Source organism: Tachyglossus aculeatus, chromosome 10 (genome assembly GCF_015852505.1).
Source record: "Tachyglossus aculeatus isolate mTacAcu1 chromosome 10, mTacAcu1.pri, whole genome shotgun sequence".
NCBI classification, from domain to species: Eukaryota; Metazoa; Chordata; class Mammalia; order Monotremata; family Tachyglossidae; genus Tachyglossus; species Tachyglossus aculeatus.
In genome coordinates this window covers 45,714,915-45,737,432 of record NC_052075.1, presented here as the reverse complement: position 1 = coordinate 45,737,432, position 22,518 = coordinate 45,714,915, and the positions used below count along the sequence as shown (strand labels likewise).

Here is a 22,518-nt window from a genome sequence, read left to right as displayed (position 1 = left end):
TCTCCCCTCTTACTCCCTCTTCATGTTCTTCTTTGTCGGATTCCAGCAGTATCTTACAGAAATGACACTCTGCAAACACCTTGCTGTAGACAGCTGCTTGCAGGCAGGAACAACAAGTTTACCAGTCAAAGAACAAAGTGAAAGAAAAATGAAGAACAATATTGGAAAAGAAGCCTTTGGGAAACTGCACAAAAAAAATGTTATATTAAAATCGATACCAGGGCTTGACCTTTCGTGGTACTGTATATTTTAAAGCTTTCTGTATTGACTCTGTTTTAATAACATGTTTATTCTAGTTTACTGACATAAGTCTGGAGAGAGTACGAAAAAAATTCAATTTTTTTTTTTACCTCAGTGGTCATTGAAATTTGATCCAGAGTTTTTAGCAGAGTCATATGAATTTGTTTGATTCTTTTTAGGCCAGGAGGATAGGAGATGTAGTGAAGATGGAGAAGGAGACTATTTCTTGGTTTACTTGAAATGGCCTACTGTGATATGTAGGCCATAAAAACATATGTGATATGTTTTAATAACATGTTTATTTTAGTTTACTGACGTCTGGAGAGAGTACAAAAAAAATTCAATTTTTTTACCTTAGTGGTCTTTGAAATTTGATCCAAAGTTTTTAGCAGAGTCATATGAATTTGTTTGATTCTTTTTAGGCCAGGAGGCTAGGAGATGTAGTGAAGATGGAGAAGGAGACTATTTCTTGGTTTACTTGAAATGGTCTACTGTGATATGTAACGATAAATGTTGTCCGCCCACCCCCCCAAAAAAATTAGAATTTCTTGCTCTTTTGGCATGTATGGATGATGGAAAATCCCATGCTATTGATGTTCAAACTAGGAGTCCAACTGGTAGTCTAATCTGCTGAATCTGGGAATGCTAGACGGCATTGCTATGGATTGTGCATGAAGGCAGCTGTCGTGTCTTGTATTGTTAATAGCAAAGTCCTGGAGAATGGAGACTCTTCAAACTTGACAGTGTAGCTCATGGATTATAATCCTTTTCCATTTGAAAGCTCAAAATCCTCAGTGTCTTTCATCAAAAGGTAGGTCTGGGTTCAACTCCCGGTGTGGGAACAAATAAATATTTAGAGAAGCAGCGTGGCTCAGTGGCTTTGAGCATTGGCTTTGGAGTCAGAGGTCATGGGTTCAAATCCTGGCTCCGCCACATATCTGCTGTGTGACCATGGGCAAGTCACTTAACTTCTCTGAGCCTCAGTTACCTCATCTGTAAAATGGGGATTAAGACTGTGAGCCCCATGTGGGACAACGTGATCACCTTGTATCCACCCCCAGCGCTTAGAACAGTGCTCTGCACATAGTAAGCGCTTAACAAATGCCATTATTATTATTATTATGATGATGATGCTGATTATTATTATTATGCGTTAAGTTCAGAAGGTAAGGATTTTAAGGGGACTGCCTTTCCCACTTTGCATTTTGAGCCTGGTACAAATTTTGCGGGGGAGCATAGAGGCGGCAGGGCCAAAGAGAGAAAGGGAAGAGAGGAAGAGGAGCAGCACTGGACAGAGTGCCGGGGTAGATACGAGCTTAATCAGGTTAGACACATCCCATGTCCCACGTGGGGCTCGCAGCATTAATTCCCATTTTACAGATAAGGTAACCGAGGCACAGAGAAGTTAAGTGACTTGCCCAAGATCACACAGCAGACACGTTGTTGTGATTAGAACCCAGGTCCTTTTGACTCCCAGACTTCTGCCCTAACTCCATCCACCACAGAAGCCTTTTGCATTTTAAGAGAAGCAGTGTGGCTTAGTGGCAAGAGCACGGACTTGGGAGTCAGAGGATGCGGGTTCTAATCCCAACTCCGCCACTAGTCTGCTGTGTGATCTTGGGCAATCCACTTCACTTCTCTGTGCCCCAGTTCCCTCATCCGTAAAATGGGGATTAAGACTGTGAGCCCCATGTGGGACAACCTGATCACCTTGTAACTACCCCAGCGCTTAGAATAGTGTTTGGCACCTAGTAAACGCTTAACAAATACCATCATCATCATCACAGGCCTGCTATCTGAAAAGACTTGTGCTGGATGAGAATTTTCTAATGGCTCAGGGCCCGATTTTTGCCTGAAAGAGCTATCGACGAAGGCTTGGTCAACCCCCTGCTTCCCCTTAATTTAAGTGTTTGTTACTCTCCTCCTGAGGCAGCACTAGAAGAGGCTCTTGAAGATGTTTTAAACATTTCTTCCTGGTAGTTGGCCCGATCCTCCAGTTTATTCTTCCTCAACTCTTTTCTGTTCGCTCTCAATTTCCTTCTCCCGTCACCACGTCTTCGCGTCCTTACCTGTCATTTCTTTCATTTGCCTAGCATTCTCTCAATTTTCTGCCCGCTATTCTGACTGTCCCGACGTTACTCCTGCAGATATTAGTCAGAACATGAAGTACTCATCCAAAGCATAGAAAAAGATTTTAACTCAAATTTTACTTGTTTCTTTTACCCACTCACAAATATGCTAATAAACTCTGCGGAGAGGTCCATGTGTTTTTAATTTAAATTTTGTTCAGTATTCACCTGACTCATTATACAAAGTAAATGTAATTGAGAAATCAATCAATCGTATTTATTGAGTGCTTACTGTGTGCAGAGCACTGTACTAAGCGCTTGGGAAGTACAAGTTGGCAACATATAGAGACGGTCCCTACCCGACAGTGGGCTCACAGTCTAGAAGGGGGAGACGGAGAACAAAACCAAACATATTAACAAAATAAAATAAATAGAATCGATATATACAAGTAAAATAAATAAATAGAGTAATAAATATGTACAAACATATATACAGAAATACAGTTGTGCATGCACAACTGCTGATGTTTTAAGGGGATAACTTCCAGAAATAGTAAAGAATTTTTTGGAGTGTTCGCCGAAGCAACAATTTTCAGTTGAAAATAAATTCATGTTTCAGACGTTTGAAACGTAGGAAGTAGAATGTTCTGAAAAGAAGGCCCCAATTCCTACACCTTTGTTACAGGTGTGAAGAAAATTCCAGTATATTTGACAAAGAAGGCTGAGGTGGCCGGAAGATAGACCAGATAAAGTAAAGGACTAACTGGTTTTTCACATTGAAAAGCCCAGAAACTCCTGAATGTTAAGGGAGAGATTCCATTTTTACTATTTTAAATTGTAATAATAATAATAAATAATTATGGTATTTGTTAAACACTTATTACGTGCCAAGCACAGTTCTAAACACTGGGGTAGATGCAAGGTAATCAGGTTGTCCCACGTGGGGCTCACTATCTTAATACCCATTTTACAGATGAGGTAACCGAGGCACAGAGCAGTGAAGTGGGCTTGCCCAAGGTCACACAGCAGACAGATGGCAGAGCCGGGAGCCGAACCCAAGTCCTCTGACTCCCAAGCCTGTGCTCTTTCCACTGAGCCACGCTATAGGTTTGCTGTGAAAACATTATAGCAGAGCATGGTTTCTGTGGGGCTGACCTATACCCAGAAAGGTTAAAATACCACTGGAAGCCCAGTTTAAAATCAAACAGACCTTGAGTTTCTTTTTCAAAGTCTTTTCTGACTTGGTGCTCCATCAGAACCATTAAGGATGGTCTCAGAGGAATTTCTACCAAGTGGGAGCTGTCGAGAAGTTGTGTTCTATCAGTTGTTTATGAACTCCCAATTTTCCAGGGATTATCAGTGGCTTTTAAACTCTGTTTCTGACCTAAGGAATTGTTTCCCGAGTTTCTACATGGATGATTTATTATTGCTCTAAGACAGAGATGGATTTGAAACCATTAAGTTTGAAATAAAGTATCTGAAATAACCTCCCCTTCCCACCTCCCATCTCCACCCCTATTTCAGGTAAAGTTCAAAATGACCAACATCCCCTCACCCTACTTCAGACTTTCCAGCAATTTCAAAGAAATCTTTCCTTTTTGCAATAACCTAACCCTTTCATTTCGGAAACTGTCCAGTGAACCTGCGGGAGAAACCAAGTTCTCCTTGATTCTGATCTTGCTAACTCTCCGTTCAAAATGGCAAGATGAATGGCATTCCAACTCTCCTGGCTGGCAGGGAGTTAATTTGAGGAAAGGCTTAGAAAGCAGAGTGGTTTAGTGGATAGAGCCCGGGCCTGGGCGTCAGAAGGACCTGCGTTCTAGTCCTGGCACTGCCAGTTGTCTGCGTGTGACCTTGGGTAAGTCACTTAATTTTTTTGTGCCTCAGTTACCTCATTTGTAAAAATGGGGATTGAGTTTCATTCATTCAGCCATATTTATTGAGCACTTACTGTGTGCAGAGCACTGTACCAAGCATTGTAAGCCATATTTGGGAAGGGGCTGTGTCCAACTTGATTAGCTTGTACCTACCTCAGCCCTGGTACATAGTAAAAATTAAACAAATGCCATATAAAAGAGGGCATTTTGTGAGATTCAGTTGAAGAGCTCTTTCACCAAGTGTTCTTCATATAGTTAAAAAAAGGGGAGCATTCTTCAAATAAACATAAGGCCCGGTGGAAAAAAGTTGTCCATCGGTTTTAATACCATCGAGGGACGCTTAGCCTAAATTAGAAACTAAGTGTCTGTTTAGTTCTTTGTAGTACTGCTCTTTCCCGGTTAGTATTTGTGTTGATGTTCCTTGGAAACAGGGTGTTTTGCTATTCTTTGAAAAGTAGATATTTTATTTTAAGAATAGAGCCTCATTTTCAGAACTTGTGCCTCGGCACTGAAAGAAATTAACGTAAAACATAGGGGGCTTTAGAGGTGTAAATCTTGGTAGCTGTAAAATGGTCTAAACGGATATCTGGGGTGACAGGGATGAGTGGTCCAGCTTCATGCCATCCCGGGCCAGTGCTTAACAGCTTCCAGGATGGTATTCTGATGACTTGGAAGACCCCAATACCAAGTGTAAAAGAAGCAATATCAGTGCCATCAGACTAATAATATTAATGGCATTTATTAAGCGCTTACTATGTGCAAAGCACTGTTAGCACGTTCTCTGAATTTCATGCTTTGTCGATTTTTGTGTCGAAGGAAACAGTAAATAAAAATCAGCTTCACTTTTGAGGTTGAAGGTCTTTGCTAGGCTGACAAGACTGAGAAATGACTGGACCATTTCAGCAATTTGGAGAATTCTTTTAAAACAGTTGCTCAAAATTCATTTTCAAAAGCTGGGAGAGAGTTATATTGCCAACTTGTACTTACCAAGCGCTTAGTACAGTGAGTACAGTACAGTACTTAGTACAGTAAGCGCACAATAAATACGAATGAATGAACGAATGAATGAATTTGTATGAAATCAACAAGTTCCTGGGAATAGGAATACTTGACTATGTGACACCAATGGGAGTTAATGTGCTCATACTGAGAGGAGAATGAACCCATTGAGGGTAAGCGTTGAAAATGATGAGCAAGTGTTTATAACATTCTGCACTTCGACTTGAAGAAGTGGTGATTCCTTGCAACACCCAGTCTTTCTGGGGAAGAAAAAAAACTGTCCTTTTGTGCCCTAGAAGTGATGGCTTATCGGATGAAATCTAATCAAATGTACAGCACAAACAGCAGGCTATAAATTAAAAGTGGTTTTATGATGCAAATGAAGGTACAATACTTGGGCTTCAAGGCTACTGGAACAATCTTGTAATGTGACTAAAAATGAAGCCCATGGCCCAGTTTTAGAAACACACACCTGAGGGGCCCGTTCATCACTGGGAATTTGGTGAGTGGGGCCTGTTCTCTCTGCTCCTCTAATTTTCCGTATTCTCCACGTGCGTTTGTCCATTTTCGTGTGGTCCGTGTTCACTTCGTGTCTTTAATAATGATGATGGTATTTGTTAAGCGCTTACTACGTGCCAAGCACTCTAAGCACTGGGGTAGATACAGATTGTCCCATCTGGGGCTCACAGTCTTAATCCCCATGTTGCAGATGAGGGAACTGAGGCACAGAGAGGTGAAGTGACTCGCCCAGGGTCACACAGCAGACAAGTGGCGGGGTCGGGATTAGAGCTCATGACCTCTGACTCCCAAGTCTGTGCTCTTTCAACTAAGCCACGTGGCTTAGTACCGAAGCGCTTAGTACAGTGCTGTGTATACTGTAAGTGCTCAGTAAGCTAATTTCCAACGCATTGAGTTATATTCATAGGTGGCTTTTCAGCAGGGTCTGTGTTTTGCCCCAGTGGTGGACGTGCATGATAATTCTCAACCTTGGGAGGTAAAAGGTCCGGTTAGATTGGAATTCAACACCCTTTCCTCCTTTTAAGCCGCTTCATTTATACCTTTGCTCTCTGTAGACAGGAAGGCCTAGGAAAGTTTTCCTTCTCTCCCAAGTAGACCCGATCTTTTCTAGACTGTGAGCCGTCTGTTGGGTAGGGACCGTCTCTATATGTTGCCAACTTGTACTTCCCAAGCGCTTAGTACAGTGCTCTGCACACAGTAAGCGCTCGATAAATACGATTGATTGAATGAATGAATAAGTACAACAGTGAATGAAAGTGGCTGGGGACATGAGGGGAGGTAGAGTTGTACAGCGAGATGGTGGCCGAGGGGGAATGCTGGATTCAAAGGATCTTTTCAAGGGCATTTGTTAAAGTGCTCTTTGGGTACCAAGAGCTGGGAAATATTGAAGTGACAGAAGTTGGGCAGCGTGGCCCCCAAGGGGTGCACAGGAGTCTCCATTTTATAGATAAGGCTACTAAGGTACAGAAATGGACTAGCCCAAGGTCACCCAGTAGACAAAGGGCAGGACTTGTTTCATTGTCTGTCTCCCCTTCTCGACTGTGAGCCCCACTGTTGGGTAGGAATTGTCTGTCTGTTGCCGAATTGTACTTTCTAAGCGCTTAGTCCAGTGCTCTGCACACAGTAAGAGCTCAATAAATACAATTGAATGAAGGATAAAAGAGCAGCCAGAGGATGTGGCATTGGCCGTTTGCAATATCAGCTGGAAAAAAAAATGACGTGGCAGATAAACTGACAGATATTTGCATGGTGGTGGGAATAAATGAACACATTTCAAATAGGGAGAATTTGCAAGTTATTAGATCCTTTATTTTCAAATAATCGCCAACCTTCCCTTTGGTTCATTTTGTATTTTGTTCATCCCTCAGAAATTCAGTGTATTTTTTTTGGAGCGATCTGGTCTTAGGTCTCCTACTTAGAATGTTTTCCAAGGGCTCAGGCCAGAAATGGCAAAACTGCTCTTCGCAAGGCTCCTGCAGCTCTTATTTATGAACTGTGAATGTCATGGTGAATCATTTATTTTTGACACAGTGCCTTTGCCCATGTGGACCCAGGCTGGGGAGGAGGGTGGCACTTGCCACACCACTAAAACTTTCCAGGCACAAATCACAGTCCCTCCCCCCTAACCCACCAATCCCTGTTTTCTACCATCTTTTCCATACCCAGATGCTTGCTCTCCGCCAACCCTCCTAACCCCAGCGAATGCCTGCTCACCGTTAGGATCTGAGGCTTTGGGGTACTTTATATTTTTGATTTGCCCCAGGTTAGGATTTATTTGTTCTGTATTTTAGGACATTGTTTGCCTTGCAGACTCAGTCATTTCCTCCCAGAATGTCATGTGGCAGGTGGGTAATCTAATACCCCTACCTGGAATTGGTGTGGCACTTTGTCAGCACTTTCAATCATCATACATATCAAAAATTAATCCACTCCATGTTCAAAAGAGTAGAGATGATCGAGAGTTAGTATCCCGATCTATACTATCATGCTGGGCTGCAGGATATTTTTTTTTTTCACTTTGTTTTTGCAAAGTGCTTTGACTTCATTTAAGGAGACCGCGTATAATGAGATAAACAAAGCACCTTCTGATGTAGATATGGAAAGGACTCATTATAGGCTCTGAACCCTGTATTACAATTTCACACATCCTTACCAGAGGAACAAGCAGTTTCTCTTGGTTCAACTGAAGTGATTCCTAGATTTGGTTCTTATCACACACAAACCTGGTTCACTCTGAGTGTTTGGGCAAGTTCTTAAACTAGGCTGAATCGCTAGGTCCACCCAGTTCCAGCCTCTCTCTTCTGGTAGAGACAAGAGGATCAGATAATTTAAAACATCTTAATGGAGGACACCAAGGATAAACTTTGGGGCCTGGAATAATGATCTCCACTAGAAATTCAGCAGGAGAGGGATCAGTTTCACGCTTGAGACCCAAACGTAGAATTTAGGTTAAAGGTTTTCCTGCAGTCTGTAGCTTGTTTCTCAGGTCTCCTGACAGCTGCAGTGATTCCAAACCACATTTTTCTCCTGAATCAAGGGTAGGCAGCACTCTGAGTCATTAAATATTAAACCTTGCATTCAGGAACATTATTCACTCATTAATATTGCATTGTGGCCTAAACTGCATTGTTCAAAACATTTTAGGATGTTATGCAAGACTGTCAAAATACATTAACAAACTGACTAATGTTGAACTAAGCAAAAAAAGGACGAACTATTTGTGCCACAAACACGTTGTCTTTGCGGTTTTGAACACTGTAAGCATTTTGAGTCGTGGAAACTTAAACATGGGAACCATGGACAGGATAGGGTGGAGGTATTGGAAACCAGGTGGAATGAATATTCATCTTCAACCAAACACCTGCTACACATAATGAAATTTAAAGCTGTCCATGAAATAACTCTCTCTCTTTCTCTCTCTCTCCCTCCCTCCCCACTTTACAATAAGCCAAGACCTGCACCCAAGTGGTGCCATAGGTGTTACCTGTAAACATGTGGTCTCATCCTAAGGGAACATTTTCATATATCTATGTCCAATTCTTAACCCTGCACATTTGAGGAGGACAGGCCTCCTGCTAGCTCCAGCATTTATGGGGAAACATTTCATATTTGACAGACGATGAGTGAATGACAATTTAATCGGTGGAATTTTTTGAGTGTTTATAGTGTGCAGAGCATTGTACTAAGCACTTGGAAGGATACAGAATAATTAGTAGATGTGAAGCATTGGACCCGATGGCAAGATTTATTCTGGCCTGCTGTGAGCGCCCCTGATTTCGGATCACCTTCACAACCTCCTGACGGTGAGGAAACCAGATGCTGATTTCCATGAAGAGTAACATTTTTCAGTAGAAAAATTCTCTCTAGAATTTTAGCTGTGGTAGAACTGCTCGATGGATGAGTAGACTCAAAACAGGCCAAAGTTATAAAATTTGGCAGATGATAAGGGATTGCAGTAGTTACTGATTTCTGGTGGGTGGTTTCAGGAAATGATCACAGTCCAGCAGGATGATGTGGATTTAGACAACAACTCTTGATCATGTCTACTCCTTTGAACATGGAGGTGATTAATGTTTGCTACGGTAGGTGGATTAAAAGTTTCAGGCAGCCAACAGACTCATCTTCCACACCTACAACTATAATTTTGAGAGCAGCAGAAATGGATATTGTGAGGTAAATAATGAAGGTAGTAGAGTGAGTCCCTGCTGACTGAGAGCTAAATTATTCATTTTGTTAGTTTAGCTAACATGGTTCATGCTGTGTGGGATTTCAGCACTATGTCATATACTAATATTGCATAATTAAAAACCCTTCACTCTTCTGCCCAGTAATGAAGTTGAGATTTGGAAATGGTTGTTAACATTTTGGAAGTATAGTTTCATCTCCTCAGCAATCTTGGTGGATCCAGTTTGCCTACTCATTTGGAAGCTTTCACATTATTAAATAGGTGGGGAAGATGTAAGCAGTGTGCCAAACATATTAAAATGCAGTTAACCTTTTGTTCCTCATCTTTGTACCGTTTATTGCTCAGGACTGTGTATGCTCAGTTATAAAAGTAGTCCCACATTTCAGGGAGTTAAGGCTCGATTCCCTTGGAGGTGGCCGCTCTTTTCTCTCCCTCCCACCCCCGTGTCGAAGTTTTCGTTCCTCATCCCTCTCACATAGTTCTTTTTTCCTTGGGCTGGTGAGTTGAATGGGCCTGAAAACATAAACAAAATCAAAATTTTAAACCATCATAATGCTCCCTGCAGGTTTGGAAGACAACCATTTAAACTAACCATAATGTATCTTCCTCTCCTGTAATGTTTGCTTAAGATTCTTTATTAAGATCCTCCCTCCTTAATTCTCTTTCTTCTGCTCTTTATTAAGAATAGATGACAGACTTTTCTTGTGCAGCAGCTGGAATAATTCACTAATTGGTTACTGGGTTCAAATTTGCAGTTAAACCCCTGAATTGAAAGATGGACACATCTGTGATGTGTCATGGTTACATTTCACTGTTTTATTTTTTAACCTGGAGCACTCTTATGGTTCACTTGTGTGTGCAGTGACTCCTTTGCGTAAATTGAACTGGCCTTTTGACAAGATGATATAATATACTTGAGGGACACAGTTGGCTCAGTACTGCAAACTACAAAATAAAATCCTGGGTGACGTGAGAGGTGGCGGGAGAAATGAGCCCACTCAATCAGTACCTGCCTTTTGGACAGAGTTCCAATTGGGAAGTGTAATAATAATAATAATGAATATGATACTTGTTAGGCCCTTACTATGTTCCAAGCACTAAGTGCTGAGGTAGATACAAGTTATTCAGGTTATGTAGTCCCTGTCCCACGTGGGGCTCACAGTCTTAATCCCCATTTTTACAGATGAGGTAACTGAGGCACAGAGAAGTGAAGTGACTTGTCCAAGGTCACACAGCAGACGTGGTGGAGCCGGAATTAGAACCCAGGACCTTTGACACCCAGGCCTGCACTCGATTCACTAAGCCACACTTCTCCTCTTATGGTCGGATTGGCCGTTGCCTCTTCCTTGCCCCGTCCCGCTCTTTACCAGTCCAGAAGATGGGGCTACAAGGGGGGAAATTCATTCATTCAATCATATGTATTGAGCGCTTACTATGTGCAGAGCACTATGCTAAGCACTTGGGAGAGTACACTACAACAATAAACAGACACATTCCCTGCCCACAGTGAGCTTACAGTCTAGCGGAAATGAGGGCAGTGCTGCGCAGAATGCGACTTCGAGGGCGAGCACCTCTCCAGACTTTAAGCTCGTTGTGGGCAGGGAACGTGTCTGCCAAATCTGTTGTACTCTCCCAATAATAATAATAATGATGATGGCATTTGTTAAGCGCTTACTATGTGCCGAGCACTGCTCTAAGTGCTTATTACAGTGCTGTCCATTCATTCAATCGTATTTATTGAGCGCTCACTGTGTGCAGAGCACTGTACTAAGCGCTTGGGAGTCCACATAGTGAGTGCTCAGTCAACACCACTGATAATGATTGAAAATAGGCTTCCTGAAAAGTGCGGGGAAAACCGGGTGAGGGTTCTTGAGGGTTTCTCTGGTAGTGGCAGTCTGTGAAAGCTAACGTGGATTGCGGCAGTCTTGGTACCACACGTTTCTCGTTTGAAAATGCAGGAGGAGATAAAGAACGAGGGGCTTTGGGGTATTGGTGGGAAACTGCTCAGAGCAGTGGAGAACAGAAGCGGAACCGTGGGAGAGGGAAGCAGTGCGGTCTAGTGGAAAGAGCACGGGCCTAGGAATCAGACTTGACTGGTGTGTGGCCTTGGGCAAGTTAGTTCTCAGTTTCCTCAACCTTAAAATGGGAATTCAATACCTGTTTTCCCTCCGACGTAGACCATGAGCCCCATGTGGGACGGGGACTGAGTCTGTCCTGATTATCTTGTCTTCACCCCAGGGCTTACTACAGTGCTTAACAGATACCACTATTATTAGGGGGTGGAAAGGAAATTGGCCTCCCCACTCTGAAAGGATGCCTTTCATTCATTCACTCGTATTTATTGAGCACTTACTGTGTGTGTAGAGCGCTGGACTAAGCACTTAGGAAATACAGTTCATGTTGGGTGTCATCAATATGTCATCTTTTACATTCTATTCTATTCTGTTTTATTTTGTTAGTATGTTTGGTTTTGTTCTTTCTCTCCCCCTTTTAGACTGTGAGCCCACTGTTGGGTAGGGACAGTCATCATAATCAATCATATTTATTGAGCACTTACTATGTGCAGAGCACTGTATTAAGCGCTTGGGAAGTACAAATTGGCAACATATAGAGACAGTCCCTACCCAACAGTGGGCTCACAGTCTAAAAGGGGAAGACAGAGAACAAAACCGAACGAACATACTAACAAAATAAAATAAATAGAATAGATAGACTGTCTAATAGATAATAGACTGTCTCTATGTGTTGCCAACTTGTACTTCCCAAGTGCTTAGTACAGTGCTCTGCACACAGTAAGTGCTCAATAAATACGATTGATTGATTGATCTTTTAGAACACCGCATGCTCTGGATTTTCCATAATGTGGTAGATTGGAGCCCAAGGTAAAATTTCAGTGAGAACCTAATTTGGCCTGAGGTATCTATTCTGGAGTCATCTCAACATTCCATGTTAACTTAAATACTGAAAGATATTTTAAGCAGAGCTCCCGGTTGCCCAAAATGAATATCCTTGTAATGCACTAAAACTTATAAATTGTGTTATTAACTAACAGCACTGTGGTTTGTTTGAAATTTAAATAGACGTGTTTTCTTGATGTTACTGGCCCTTTGCTACAGATTGAAGCTCAGAACCCAGTTTTTTTCACCTAAAAAAAAGTGAGATTGTAAATTTATTTCCTTGTATTTGATTCCCAGTCTGTCTCCATGAATTCTCGGCAGTACTTTGAATGGAGTTTGAAACAGTTGCAAAAGCGAAATACCCTCACTGTCCACTCTTTGTCAGATGAATAGTTTAAGTTGAAAGTTGTACATTTGTGCAGTCAGTATTTTTTAACAGTCTAATAATTAGTTTGAATCACCCACTGTCAGCTTTTCTTGTTAAAATGTATAGCAAACACGATCTGAACTGCTGGTTCAGCATTTGTTCCGACAAAATAAGATGCATTAAATTAACATTTGTCATTAGCATTAAAAATGACCTGGGAGGGCCTAGTAACTCATTTTTCTCTTCTTGCCGTTGGAGCAATTGTTTTCATTTTATCAGATGACACCACATTTGCCTGAGCTATCCATTTTAAAGCAATTAAAATTTTTACAGGGCTTCACAGAGATGGCGTGGCACAGTTGACTGAGCAGAAGTCCGGGGATCAGAAACTCCGGCTTCTTAATCTAGCAGTTTGCAAGTCATTTTAGCAAGAAACTTCCCCTCTGAAAACCCCAGTTTCCTATTTAACCCTAATCCTTCTATAACCTCCCTCCTGGGGCTGTTTGAAGATAATTATTAGAAGGCTCTGCAGAATTCTTGCAAAGTGAAGTCCTGTAGTATTATTAAATACAAGAAAGAGTCGAAATTGTTGAGCCCGGTTAGCCTGCTTCATGCACCCAAAGTGGCATGCTAGGGCTAGCCCACTGCCTGTGGTGAGTGGAGTAGATGATTTAGAGAGCAGTTGCAATGTTAATTATAACAATAATAATAATTATGGTATTTGTTAAGCGCTTACTATGCGCCAGGCACTGTAATAAGCACTGGGGTAGATAGAAGCAAATGGGTTTGTACACAGTCCCTGTCCCACATGAGTCTCAATCCCCATTTTACAGACGAGGGAGCTGAGGCCCAGAGAAGTAACGTGACTTGCCCAAGATCACACAGCAGAGGAGAGTAGAACCTTCTTTTTGGCTATGAGACCTGGAATTTTTTTAATGGTATTTGTTAAGCACTTACTATGTGCCAGGTACTGTACTAAAATCTGGGGTAGATGCAAGCTAATTAGGTTAGACACGGTCCATATCCCACATGGGGTTCCCAGTCGTAATCCCCATTTTTACAGTTGAGGTAACAGACACCTCAGTGAATTGAATTGAGAAGTGAATTGACTTGTCCAAGGTCACACAGCAGACAAATGGCGGAGCCTGGATTAGAACCCAGTTGCCGATTCTCAGGCCCGTGCTGGATCCAGTAGACTGTGCGGCTTCCCACAGTTTCCAAAGCGGTCACTCACATCCAGCTTCTAGAGCAGTTCTTTCATGACCGGTGCCAAATATCTACTGGACAAGGTACAGACCAGCTGAAAACTGATTTCATATGAAACCGCACAGCTAGTCCCCAGTTGACTCAGGCTTCAGGAAGACAATATTAGTATTATTATTATTGACAGTGCTTGGCAGAGTAAGAACTTAACAAATACCATAATTAATATTATTGTAGAACTTCTTAAGCACTTATTAGGTGCTCAGCACTACGCTAGATACAATACAATCAGGTCAGGCATAAGCCATGTCTCATTTGGGGCTCACAGCCTAAGTGCGGAGGAAGAACCGGTATTTAATTTCCATTTTACAGAAGAGGCAACTAAGGTGCAGAGCAGTTGAATGACTTCCCCAGGGTCACACAACAATGACAATTGAGGCAGAATTAAAATGGCACCAAGCTGTAACCAGTAGCAGTTGGCTCTGGTGCAACAAGAGGCAGTCTTTCCCTGTACTCCATGTCAAAGGGATCGTTGACCCCTTATCGGTTCAATCATTTCAATCGCATACACTGCTAAAATCACAGTCGGTAATGAATCCTGAAGGGCAGCTATGGCTATGACTTAAGTTTGTCTTTTTTTTCTTTTAAAAGAACAGAGAGTAACATAATTCATCATAGGGGGTTTAGTTGGCATTTGGAAATTCATTTTACTGGCATATCATAAGTCTCACACCTGGGCGAAAGTATTGGCACGAGAGAGAATAAGGTTGAAGCAGGAACTAGAGATGTGTATGGGCTGAGTCGACTTCTGTTTGTTTCATTAAGCTTCAGCAAGCCACCCAATTATATAATGCAAATAAGCAAAGTTTACACTAAACTCCTACTTCTTTACTTAAGTCTCTAGAGAATTTAAATGAGGCTGGCTATGCGCTAAAAAGAAGGAATGTAAATGAAACTTTCATCAGGGGCTTAAAGCCGAAATGTTGCTGCGCCCAGGAATCGGAAATAATAGTCTCCTCCTAGAGCCCCTACCTAAATCCTGTAACTTCGGTGAAAAATGCTAATGAATTAATAAGTGCTGGGTTTGCCCAGATACTATTTCAATCGTTTGAAACCCAGGTTATAAACTCACTTTACAGTATTACCACTTTTGGGTGATGTGTTTCTATGTAGATGAGCAGCTATGATCTCAGCAGTCCTCTCCCCTGCGCCATAAGATTCACCTCTCCGCATCAGCCTGGCATCCAATTTTCAGGACCCCCTCTCGGGGGGTAGCGTCCTTGCCTAGTTTGGAAAGGAAATTGCGCATTAATTGGCATGCAGAGGGTCGGCATAGGCTACAGGAAGCTTGGCTGATCTTTGCAATCTACCTAGCAGGGCAGTTAGTCGAACCGTTTTGTCAAGAAGCCGGGTGGCTGCCGTTTACACAGGTTAACAAAACTAGCAAAACCGATGCCCAACCTTGCGGGTAAGAGGATGTTGCGAGGTGGTCATCTCTGAGAGCCAGAGAATTTTAAATCAATCAATCAATCGTATTTATTGAGCACTTACTGTGTTCAGAGCACTGTACTAAGCGCTTGGGAAGTACAAGTTGGCAACATATAGAGACAGTCCCTACCCAACAGTGGGCTCACAGTCTAAAGCATTAAATGAGGTAAAGCTCTAACACACCAACAGGGCTGGGCGGTGTGAATGTTAAGAGACGTAGCTGTGGGACACAGTTTCTTCACAGGGCCGCTCCTTTTTAATAAACGATCAACAGGAACAGCTAGAGAAAGGATAATGATCAGAAGAAAACACCGCATCGAACAAACGTTAAGCTTCCAGGAACCTAATCCCCAGAATTTCAGTGTGTTCCTTCGACTTTCCAAGGCAATACAAAAAGGAACTCTTCCACGATCTCTCCCATGGGGCCCACTTTTAAAGAAATAGATTTTGGTAGTCTTGAAAAGTGAAGTGGCGTATGTTTTGAATGCCACTACATCTCCTTTTTATGTTCATGGCCATACCGTATACTTGATGCACGGTTGTTATTGGAGTAATTGGAGGGACCTTGGGAAATAGTTCAGTGGAATTGGGTCTGTATTGGCATAATTGGACTTGTTGCTTGACTAATTAAGGCGACTGCTTAATAAACTTTATAAATGCTCCCAACTGATTGCAGTGCATTGGAGAGGTTTGTCTTTGACTACAGAAAAATTGAAGGATCTAATTGTCTTTATCATTATATTTTACACATTTATTACGGTCTTCAGGGAGAAAGGTAATCTAATGGAGTATCGTAACTGATACATTTTAGAAAGTGACCCTGCACTTTATAATTGGTGCTCTGAAGCTCCCTGGGTAAAACACAGTTGCAGGCTACAGTCTGAGTTTTTGTTTTCTTATCCTTTTTTTTAAAAGAAGATTTTTGAATGTTAACTTGTGATATTCCAGTACAGTCATTGAACTCTTTAGAGAAAGAGTTTGATTCTGTGCTTTTTGGGAGAATCTATATAGAGCAGTTGCTTTTCAGCATGACCCTATCCAAAACTTTTTTATTTTAGGAGATTTGTGGTTGGCACGCTTTTTTTTTCTTGTAGTTTTACTTACTGTATAATAAGGGGTGTGATGAAAGGAAGCCATTCTCTAATTGGAATATTCAAGAAACAGAAAATCATTGTTTTTCAGAGAAGCAGTGTGGCCCAGTGGAAGGAGGACGGGCTTTGGAGTCAGAGGTCAGGGGTTCAAATCCCGACTCTGCCAGTTGTCAGCTGTGTGACTTTGGGCAAGTCACTTAACTTCTCTGTGCCTCAGTTACCTCATCTGTAAAGTGGGGATTAAGACTGTGAGCCCCCCATGGGACAACGTGATCACCTTGTATCTCCCCAATGCTTAGAACAGTGCTTTGCACATAGTAAGTGCTTAATAAATGCCATTTTTATATAATTATTGTTTGGAAAAGATCAGTATTGACCAGAAACTGTTTTTCTTAATAGTCTCTTGTAGGGTTAGTGCAGTTCATTTACTAGTGAAAGTGTTAAGTACTTATTGTGTGCAAAGCACCGTACTAAACAGTGACAATACATGGGTGAAAATTAGGGCCCCGAACCCTCAAGGTGTTCACAGTGTAAAAGCAAGGCATGCCAAGGGGGCTGGCAACAGACACATGTGAAGAAAATTAGAGTAAAATCACATGACGGACATAAGGACAGGAGAGGGATAAATTCAACAAAAATTAAAACCTTCAGATTGTCCAACAGTGTTTGAATATAAATAGGGTTTGGTAGTCAAATATGGTATAACAATAATAGTAATACTTACTGAGGTGTTTGCTTACAGTTTGCAAGACAATGTTCTAAGCACTAGTGTAGATACAAGCAAATGGAGTTGTACGTAGTCCCTTTCCCACAGTCTTCCCATTTTACAGATGAGGTAACTGAGGCACAGAGCAGGAAAGTGACTTGCCTAAGGTCACATGTAACAGGTGGTGAGCCAGGATTAGAACCCAAATAGTAACTTAATGTAATGACTAATTTACCAAGAGGATACAGAGACAGACATATTGAGTTTGTCATTGCCCCCCAAAGTGGGAGATTTGTACCTCAGTGCAATTGGACATGAGTTGCCAGAGAGTCAAAGGCTCCATTTCCAGCCCAGCCTCCTTCTCCCTCCTTCTCCTTCTCCCTTGGCCCTTTCTTTTCCAGGCTGTGCAGTAGGGCTTCCTTCCTTTGGAAATGTTTGGACTTCACTCCTAGACTAGATTTGGCCTGAGTGCTTCCCCTCCGAGGGTGGCAGGAGATTCAGGCACTGTACCCCCTTCCATTGTTTTGTGGTAAGTTGGGGGTTTGTGGACACCCCCAGAAGGATTGGAGCCCATCAAAGGTTTCCAAATGATTGAATTAGTGAATTGTTTACAGACTAATAAATTGAGTAGAAGTTTTTTGAATTTGAGTTGCTGTGTCATCAGTAAGTGACGCATGGCTGTGAGCCCCTTGTGGGACAGAAAAGGTTTCCAACCTGATTATCTTATATCTAACTCAAAGCTTAGTACAGTGTCTGGCAGAAAATAAGGACTTAATACCATAAAAAATAAATTATAATTTATTGAAAGTGTTGGACATTCTTCTGATTTATTAACTATTTGGTGAGCATTCCTGCTCATGTTTCTCGGCGGTTATTTTTCTCACCTAGGCAAATCTCGTTTTGAAAATAAAAATCCCCAAAACCACAACTCACTTTTCTAAAATGGTTTTCTTAAATTTCATATTGAGTTGACTGATTTCTTAAGGAAGGTGTTCCAGCTGTTTGGGACATTAGAATGAGTTTATCACATGTAATGCATTTTCTTATACATACTAGAAACTTCACTCCAAGCATTTTCCAAGTGTCTGCCGCCAAGAATCAAGGCGTTAATAATTTTGAAATTAACATTCTCTGAAGAAAAAGTCACTTTTAAAATGACGCTTTCCCTTCATTTAGTAGGCTGAAACAAGAAAAAAGTCAGGCACGCGATGAAATCAACAAATTTCTCGAACGAGAGCGTGCTGCCACCAATGAACAATTGACCAGAGCTATTCTACGAGAGAGGGCTTCGAACGAGGAGGAGCGCTTGAGGACAAAGGACTTCGTAAGTCTTTCAAATTTCCATCACACTCAAAGCGGAGTACAAACTAATGTTCTGAAAGTACTGTCCTGTAAGCTAGCTTTTAAATATACAATTTTCTTTCTGTACATATTCCTGTACATCGTTCTGTACGTATATTTTTTCATTGCCTACAAACCTATCCAGAACATATGGTATTAATCAATCCATTGTATTTATTGGGCCCTTGCTGTGTGCGGAGCACTGTATTAAGGTCTGGGGAGAGCAAAGTATAACAGAGTTGATAGATATGTTCTCTGCTCACAAGGGGCTTACAGTCTAGCGGGGGAGACAGCCATTAATATAAATAAATTAGGGATATTCATTCATTCATTCAATCGTATTTATTGAGCTCTTACTGTGTGCAGAGCACTGTACTTGGGAAGTACAAGTTGGCAACATATAGAGATGGTCCCTAACCAACAACGGGCTCACAGTCTAGAAGCGGGAGACAGACAACAAAACAAAACATGTGCATGGTGCTGTGGTGTTGAGGGAGGGGGTGAATAAAGGGCGTGAATCCAAGTGCAAGCATTAGCCATCAGGGCTGGGGAAATACTTTCAGCTATCTAAAGTGAGTGATTTCTTTTTCTCCTTATGGCGCTTGTAGTTCTGCTGTGCTGGAACCTCTGCAGTCAACAGTTGCTGCTGCTTCTCTGCTTCCCTGCCCAACAGCTTCTTGCTGCTGTCCAACTGACTCCTTTCTGGCTGATAGTGTCAGATTCCCTTTTGGAGTTGGCATAGGGTGGGAGGGACAGGACGCTGCATCTGACATCAGAATAACAAGAGATGGATGAGAAAGGTGGGAAGCTTAATCAATCAATCAGTCATATTTATTGAGCACTTACTGTGTGCAGAGCACTGTACTAAGCGCTTGGGAAGTCCAAGTTGGCAACATATAGAGACGGTTCCTACCCAGCAGTGGGCTCACAGTCTATAAGCAGCGTGGCTCAGTGGAAAGAGCCCGGGCTTTGGAGTCAGAGGTCATGGGTTCGAATCCCGGCTCCGCCACATGTCTGCTGTGTGACCTTGGGCAAGTCACTTAACTTCTCTGAGCCTCAGTTACCTCATCTGGAAAATGGGGATTATGACTGTGAGCCCCACGTGGGACAACCTGATCACCTTGTATCCCCCCCAGCGCTTAGAACAGTGCTTTGCACATAGTAAGCGCTTAACAAATGCCGTTATTATTATAAGGGGGAGACAGAGAGCAAAACATATTAACAAAATAAAATAAATAGAATAGCTGTACAAGTAAAATAAATAGAGTAATAAATATGTACAAACATATATACATATATACAGGTGCTGTGGGGAAAGGAAGGCGGTAAGGCGGGGGGGATGGAGAGGGGGAGGAGGGGGAGAGGAAGGAGGGGGCTCAGTCTGGGAAGGCCTCCTGGAGGAGGTGAGCTCTCAGTAGGGCCTTGAAGGGAGGAAGAGAGCTAGCTTGGCAGATGGGCAGAGGGAGGGCATTCCAGGCCCGGGGGAGGACGTGGGCCGGGGGTCGACAGCGGGACAGGCGAGAACGAGGCACAGTGAGGAGATTAGCGGCAGAGGAGCGGAGGGTGCGGGCTGGGCTGGAGAAGGAAAGAAGGGAGGTGAGGTAGGAGGGGGCGAGGTGATGGATAGCCTTGAAGCCCAGGGTGAGGAGTTTCTTCCTGATGCGTAGGTTGATTGGTAGCCACTGGAGATTTTTGAGGAGGGGAGTAACATGCCCAGAACGGTTCTGGACAGAGACAATCCAGGCAGCGTCATGAAGTAGCGGCGTAAAGCTTAAGATAAGGAGGGTTAGAGTCGGTGGTACAGTTTCAAAATTATCATATCTTTTCCCCTTTAACGTGCTTCTTGTATTCTGTGCAGCTTTAAAAGGTTAGGCAAATTATGCTTGTACTCACAGTGTCCTGAATGGCAAGTAGAAACATTCTCACGTGCTGCCACCATTTCAGGATCAAATAGGGCACCTTTTCGAGTGGACTCTTCCCCCTTCTAGACTGTGAGCCCGCTATTGGGTAGGGACCATCTCTATATGTTATCAACTTGTACTTCCCAAGCCCTTAGTACAGTGCTGTGCACACAGTAAGCACTCAATAAATACGATTGAATGAATGGTGTGAGAAGCAGCCTGGGACAGTGGATAGAGCACAGCCCCGAGAGTCAGAAGGTCATGGGTTCTAATCCTGGCTCCCCCACTTGTCTGCTCTCTGGCCTGGGGCAAGCTTTTCACTTCTCCGTGCCTCAGTTACCTCATCTGTGAAATGGGGATGAAGACGTGTGGGACAGGGACCGGCTCCAACCTGGTTTGCGTGTATCCACCCCAGCACTTAGTACGGTGCCTGGCACATAGTAAGCACTTAAACGAATACCACATTACTATTATAACTCTTAACAAGTGGAAGAGTGAACTGGACAGTGACGTGGGACTTCCGAGCCTCTTATCACAGAGTTTTGGTCCAGTGATCTCTTTACCTCTTCCCGCAACAATCTCTACAGGGTTCCACTTGCCCAGACCTCTTTCCTTTGCAATTCTTGCCGTATATGGTAGGTCACACAGCAGCCGAGAGAAAAGCCGGGATTTAAATCCCAGGTCCTTTTGACTCCCGGGCTGGTGCTGGGCTGGTATCCAAATCGTGCCCTAATTTTCAAGAGCTAAAAATGCAATTAATGATGAAAGCCAATTTTTCCCAGTGCATTTGGGGCATTTTATAAAATATCCAATTCCCCTAATATCGGTTTCAGGAATTTAAAAGGCATTTTCAGTAGTATTTAATTAGTACGTATCATTTTATATTTTTAAATGGTTGACAGTTGTAATAATAATAATAACTGTATTTGTTAAGCGTTTAACTATGTGCCAAGCACTGTAGTAAGCGCTGGGGTGGATACAAGCAAATGGGGTTGGACACAGTCCCTGTCCCACGTGGGGCTCACAGCTTCAATCCCCATTTTAAAGATGAGGGAACTGAGGCCCAGAGAAGTGAAGTGACCTACCCAAGTTCACACAGCATCCAAGTGGCGGAGCCGGGATTAGACCCACAGCCTTCTGACTCACAAGCTCTTGATCTATCCACTATGCCGTGTTACTCACAATCGCCCTTGGCAGTAGATTAGCTGTAAGATATTTCCTCATTCTTCTGCAATCAGGGGTCAGAATTTCCTTCGACATCAAGAAGCAAGGGGGTGATGGAAGTTGGAAGTCCAACCAAGGATCTGAATTTCCAGCTTCTTTTGAGAATGGTCGGGAATTAGTGCCAGTCCTGGGCTGGGTTCATAAAACCCAATAAACTAACCCTTCAACCACAGCCTCTCTTCCTCCCTCTTAGTGAAGCAGAACTTGGGAGTGGTGGGGACAAGAAAGATAAATAGAATTCTTTTTTGACAGCAATTGCTTTGAACTTCTGGGAAGGCATTATGTAAATTCCAGCTAACCATTGTGGATATTTTTCTTTAAAACTTAAGGTGGCAGAGTCTGAAAGAGCATGGTGCAATTTTGGGGAGGCATTTTCCCCAGGAAGAATTTTCTTTCCTTTCCTTTTCAACAGGATTTGCCCACCAAATTGACATTTTGAGAACCACATACCACTAGTTTCCCCCATCCCCATCCTCCTTGGTTTCTCCAATATCAGCAAGTCTACCTGCTTGGCAGAGTAGGGAACTTCTTCACCCCTAAATTGCATTCCCGACTGCTGTCTTTAAGGGCAGCCTTAAAGGACTAGGCAGATTCATCATATGGTAAGGGGTGGAAGGAGTGCCATTCAAGGCTCATTTTAGAGCACAGTCTCATGGAGAAAATACTGAGTTTTCTCTTGTCCTGGTTTTTTTTTTTGTTTGTTATTTTAATGGTATTTGTTAAGCATTTCCTATGTGCCAGGCCCTGTACAAGTTGGACTAGATACAAGCTAAGCGGGTTGGACGCTGTCAGTGTCCCACATGGGGCTCACAGTCTTAATCTCCATTTTACAGGTGAGGTAATTGAGGTCCAGAGAAGTTACGTGACTTGCCCTAGGTCACACAGCAGACAAGTGGCAGAACTGGGATTAA

The 22,518-nt window shown here is 42.6% G+C and overlaps 1 protein-coding gene across 2 annotated transcripts in view; it reads left to right on the top strand.

Moving 5' to 3' along the window:
- The window catches only part of CHCHD3 (coiled-coil-helix-coiled-coil-helix domain containing 3), a 215,007-nt gene that overhangs the window by 44,352 nt on the left and 148,137 nt on the right, over positions 1-22,518 (top strand). For both annotated transcript variants that reach the window (XM_038752093.1, XM_038752092.1), the window contains exon 4: positions 18,318-18,465. In XM_038752093.1, the coding sequence (XP_038608021.1) occupies positions 18,318-18,465 (148 nt within the window). The remainder of the gene's footprint in view (positions 1-18,317; positions 18,466-22,518) is intronic.